The sequence below is a fragment of the Phaethon aethereus genome, assembly GCF_964289735.1.
Source record: "Phaethon aethereus genome assembly, contig: HAP1_SCAFFOLD_116, whole genome shotgun sequence".
In the NCBI taxonomy this organism is placed as follows: Eukaryota; Metazoa; Chordata; class Aves; order Phaethontiformes; family Phaethontidae; genus Phaethon; species Phaethon aethereus.
This window is the reverse complement of record NW_028113910.1, coordinates 810,658-816,221: the sequence shown is the minus strand read 5'-3', so window position 1 is coordinate 816,221 and position 5,564 is coordinate 810,658. Positions and strand designations below refer to the sequence as shown.

The window sequence follows — 5,564 nt, the reverse complement described above, 5'->3', positions numbered from 1 at the left end:
GGTCGTCCTGGATTATGGGGGGGGAGAACGTGGGGACCTGTCGGGTGGTCCCTGAGCTGCCGTGGGGCTGGGGGGGACCTGGGGACAGTGCTGGCCACGCCGGGGGGCCGTGGTGACCCCCGTGGGTCGCTGTAGCGGATCCGGGAGGGCAGCGTCATCGACCGGATCCCGGTGATCAGCGTGGGGGACATGATCGAGGCCATCGACGGGCAGAGCCTGGTGGGCGCCCGGCACTACGAGGTGGCCAAGATGCTGAAGGAGCTGCCCCGCGGCCGCACCTTTGCCCTCCAGCTCACCGAGCCCCGCAAGGCCTTTGGTGAGCCCCAACTGGGAGCACTGGGAGCCCACTGGGAGGATGGGCGGGGAGGTCCCTCCACAGGCCTCTCCAGGCAGCCCCCCCTTCATGGGGTTTGGGGGGACCCAGGTCTCCGGGGCCTTGCTGTCCCCTACCCTGGCCTGGGGGGTCGTGCCTTGGGTTACTGGGAGCCCCCCAGAAAGGGAGGGACCCCCATGTGTGATGGGGGCCTTCCCCCAGCTGGGGACAGCTCCATGGCTGGGACCCCCAAACCCTGGGGACCCCATAGCCCTGAGGGGATCTCTGAGGTCCAAGGTGGGGGCTGGTGCAGAGCCAGTAGCCTGGGGGAACCCCGAAACCTGGGGGGGACTGATGGGGAGCCATAGTGCTGGGGGGAACCCCCCAAAAGCCAAAGAGAGGCTGGTGGGGACCCCATAACTCTGGGGGGGGGGCTGATGGTGCTGGAGGGAACACCCCAAAACCTAAGAGGAGCCTGAGGGAGATCCGTAGTGCTGGGGGGGGCATTGGGGAGCCTCAAAACCCCAAGGAAGGTTAATGAGGACCTTTAGTGCTTAGGGGACCCCAAAACCCAGGGGGGGCTGATGGGAACCTGTAGTGTTGGGAGTGCATGGGCGGACCCCCAAAACCCGAGGGAGGCCATGTCCCTGGGGAGTGGCACAGGGGATCTCAAACCAAGGGGGAGCTGAGGGGTCCCCCACAACCTGTGAGGGAAAGGGGGGACCCCAAAACCTAAATGAGGAACGTGTGGGGCCCTCCTACTTTGGGGGGCCCCCAAGGCTGATGGGGGGACACTATGGAGCCTGCCCAAACCTGCCCCCTTCCAGCCCTTGGGTCCTGGGGGGTGGCTGTGGTTGGTTTTGAGCCCCCCATCCATGCTGAGGGGGCACCCCAATAACGTGCATCCCCCTCGACCCCCCTCTGTTGCCTTCCAGACATGATCGGCCCGCGGGCGGGGGGGGGCCGCGGCGGGGGCCCCCAGCTGGGCACCGGCCGGGGCACCCTGCGTCTCCGCGCTCGGGGACCCGCCACCGTTGAGGAGCAGGTAGGGGACCCCGCGGGGGGGTGACGGGGGACAGGGACCCCCCCCTGACCTCCCTGACCCTTGTCCCGGCCCCGCAGCCCTCCGCCTTCGAGGAGCGGGCCGTGGCCAAGGTGGACGACCTGCTGGAGAGCTACATGGGCATCCGGGACAGCGAGCTGGGTGAGCAGGGGCCGGGCCCCCCCTGCGCGAGGGGGACCCCCTTGGGCTGTTGGGGACCCTGCTTACCCCCCTACGGGCTTCTCTCCACCCCAGGGTGCTGGGGACCCACACCCACCGCGGCTTGCCCCTCTTGGGGTGCTGGGGACCAGCTCAGGCCCTCCCTGGGGTGTTTCCCACCCCCCCCCACTGCAGGAGCCCACCCAGGGGAGCTGGCCCCCCCCCCAGGCTGCTTGCAGGGTGTTGGGGAACCCCCTGGGGCCCCTGACCTGCCCTACTACAGGTGCCACCCTGGGGTGCTGGGGACCACTCCCCTCCCCAAAACCCATTGCAGAGCCCCCCCTCAGGAGTGCCGGGGACCCCCTGGACTCTCTCAGGGTGCTGGGGTCCCCCCACCCCACCCTGCAGGGACCTTCCCCGGGGAAGATACAAGGTCCTGGGGCCGTGACCCCCTTCCCAGGCCCTGGCTGTCCCCCGAGCGTCCCCTGAGCGTCCCTGTGTCCCCACAGCCGCCACCATGGTGGAGCTGGGCCGGGACGCCCGGGACCCCGACGCGCTGGCCCAGGCCCTCGACTCCCAGCTCGGGGACTTCGCTTTCCCCGACGAGTTCGTCTTCGACGTCTGGGGGGCCATCGGCGACGCCAAGGTGGGGCGCTGCTAGGCCCCCCCGCCGCTGTGGGGGCCCCCCTCCAGGACCGGGACCTCCCCTCGGGTCGAGGGATCCCCCCCACCTACCAACCGCCACGGACTGGGCCCCCTGGCTCTGTCCCAGCATTGGGGACCCCCCATTTGCAAATGGGCCCCCCCCAAAAAGCTGGAGCCTCCCAGCAAATCTGCTGGAGGTAGGGGACCCCCAGCATCCCCCGAGGGACACGGTGCCCTCACCCAAGTGACCCCCCCCCAGGACCTGGCTGCCCCCACCCCAACTCCAGACACCCCCCCCCCCCCCCAAATTACCTGTCCTCCCTTCTCAGCCACAACCCCCCCCCAGCCTGGGACCACCACTGCATTCTGGGACCCCCCAAGGCACCTGGATGCTACCCCCCAAATAGCCCCCCCCAAAGTGGCCTGGGACCCCCAAAAGAAATGGGTCCCCCCCTGTTTCCCATCCTCCCCTCTCTATGGAACCCCCCATTTCTGGGGGGGGCCTCCATGGGCCTAGGTGCCCTCCCCAATTTCTGGGACCCCACCCCATGGCCTAGGACCCCCCAGTGGGCCTGGGTGCCCCCCACAATAGGGGACTCCTAAAGTTCCCCTGAGCCTGAAGAACCCCCCAACTCCCCCCTCCCTTACCCAAGGCTGCACCCCACTACTGGGGGGTACCCCAGCACCCCCTTAGGGGGCCCTTAGTGCCCCCCTGACACTAATGCCCCCCCCCAAGGACCAGAGCAGCCCTGGGTCACCCCAAAATATGAGACACCCCACCCGGTGTTACCCCCGGTGCCAATCTGAGCCTGTCGCACACTGTCCCCCCAAACACGCTGCCCCCCCCCCGGACACACGGTGTCCCCCCAAATACGCTGCCCCCCCCCCGGACACACGGTGTCCCCCCAAACATGCTGCCCCCCGATCGCACTGACTACCTCCGGGGGGTCGGGCATGCACCCGCAGCCCCACCCCGGTCGCCCTGTCCCTGGCAGGTTCTCCGGGGGGTCCCCTGGGGCCGGGGGGTCACGGGGGGGGTCTCGGGTGTCAAGGGGGGGGTCACAGGGGTCCCCTCCCCCCTCCCGGGGCATATTTTTGTATTCTGGCTGTAAAGTGATTTTAACATGAACTCGAGAGAACCGCGGCGCGGTCGCTGCTGGGGGCGCGGGGGGGGCCCTCGCACGCCCCTCGCGTGTGCCTCCGCCCAGCCTCGCACACTCGCGCCCCTCGCACACTCGCACGCCTTTTGCACACCCATCCGCCCCCGCACACTCACTCCTCGCACGCTCATGCACCCCTTGCACACTCGTGCACCCCTCACACACGCCCCTTGCACACTCACTCCTTGCACGCTCATGCACCCCTTGCACACTCGTGCACCCCTCACACACGCCCCTTGCACACTCACTCCTTGCATGCTCATGCACCCCTTGCACACTCGTGCACCCCTCACACACGCCCCTTGCACACTCACTCCTCGCACGCTCATGCACCCTTGCACACTCGTGCACCCCTCACACACGCCCCTTGCACACTCACTCCTTGCACGCTCATGCACCCCTTGCACACTCGTGCACCCCTCACACACGCCCCTTGCACGCACACTCCTCGCACGCTCATGCACCCCTTGCACACTCGTGCCCTTTGCACACTTGCGCCCTTTGCACACCCGTGTGCCCCTCACGCGCTTGTACACCTTGTACACTCACACGCCCCTCGCACACTCGCGTGCCCGTCGCACACTCGCCCCTCACGCACTTGCACACCCCTCGAACACCCGCGCGCCCCTCACCCGCGCACGCCCTTCGCACGCTCGCGCCCTTCGCACACCCACGTGCCCCTCGCACGCTCGCGCCCCTCGCACGCCCCTGCCCCACGGCACCGTGCGAGGCGCCGGGACCAGGCAGGCCGGCCCGTGGGGGGGGTGTTTGCACACGCGTGTTCCCGCCCCTCCCCCCGGCATTTGCATGCGGTCTCGCGGCTGGGGGGGGGGAGGGGCGCGGTGCCGCCGCCGGTCCTCGCGCGCCCCCTAGCGGCCGGCGGTGGCACTGCGGTGTGTGTGGGGGGGGGCACCGACCCAGGAGGGGTGTCGGGGGGGTCACCGGGGCGGTCGGGGCGGGGACCAGGTTCGGGTTAGGTTAGTGGTGGGGTTAGGACTGGCCTGAGGGTGAGGGGCTGGGTCAGGGTTAGCGTCGGGTTTAGGGTCAGGCCTAACGTTAGGGTTAGGTCGTGGGTTAGGGTTTGGGTTAGGGTTAGGGTGAGGTTTATAGGGTTAGGGCTAACATTAGGGTTAGGCTAAGGGATAGGCTTAGGGGTTAGGGTCGGGGTTAGGGTCAGGGTTACAGTCAGGTTTAGGGCTAGGTTTGTGCTCACGCTTAGGACTAGCGTTAGGGTTAGCGTCAGGGTTTGTGCTCACGCTTAGGACTAGCGTTAGGGTTAGCGTCAGGGTTTGGGCTCACGCTTAGGACTAGCGTTAGGGTTAGCATCAGGGTTTGTGCTCACGCTTAGGACTAGCGTTAGGGTTAGCGTAAGGGTTTGGGCTCACGCTTAGGACTAGCGTTAGGGTTAGCGTCAGGGTTTGGGCTCACGCTTAGGACTAGCGTTAGGGTTAGCGTAAGGGTTTGGGCTCACGCTTAGGACTAGCGTTAGGGTTAGCGTCAGGGTTTGGGCTCACGCTTAGGACTAGCGTTAGGGTTAGCGTAAGGGTTTGTGCTCACGCTTAGGACTAGCGTTAGGGTTAGCGTAAGGGTTTGGGCTCACGCTTAGGACTAGCGTTAGGGTTAGCGTCAGGGTTTGGGCTCACGCTTAGGACTAGCGTTAGGGTTAGCGTCAGGGTTTGGGCTCAGTTCAGGCTTAGGGATAGGTAGCTCTGCTCTCCCAGCTGGGCAGTGCCTTTCCACCTCTCCCAGAAGGGTTGGGCTTAGAGCTAAGTTTATGCCGGACCCCTGGAGCTCCTCCCGTGGCTCCCTGCCTCACGCCCCCCCTCGGCGTCTCGGCGTTGCTCCCCAAAAGCCGGGTCAGGCCTGGTCTGGGGCGGGCGAAGGCAGCGCGGGGGGGCGGCGCTGGGGCAGGCGCACGGGCGGGACGGCCGCCGGGCTGGGGGTCCGTGCGGTCCAGGAGCCAGGCGGGGGGGACGGGGAGGGGGTGGGCGCTCACCACCCCTCCGAGGCCACGGGGAGGCCGACCAGGAGCTGCCTGGTCACCCAGACGTGGGGAAGGGTTTCTCCCTGCAGCCATGGCGTTAAGCCAGGCCTTCCTCTGGCTGTGTCCGGAGGCTCAGCCCAGCTCCTCCGCCTCCCTCCTGGCACAGAGGCCATCTCCATCCTGGGGGTGTGGGTGGGAAGGGGGGAGAAATCCCCTTATTTCTACTGGAGCTGGTGCTGTGGCGGTGAAGGCACCTTCCAA

The 5,564-nt window shown here is 67.3% G+C and overlaps 1 protein-coding gene across 1 annotated transcript; it reads left to right on the top strand.

Moving 5' to 3' along the window:
* Positions 1 to 135: 135 nt before the first annotated feature.
* On the top strand, positions 136 to 2,175 carry LOC309416489 (PDZ domain-containing protein GIPC1-like; the record flags this gene model as incomplete). Its single annotated transcript, XM_082016033.1, has 4 exons — positions 136 to 316; positions 1,249 to 1,358; positions 1,436 to 1,517; positions 2,024 to 2,175. Coding segments are annotated over 4 exons (525 nt in total), but the record flags the coding sequence as incomplete, so codon positions are not given.
* Between the last annotated feature and the right edge of the window lie 3,389 nt (positions 2,176 to 5,564).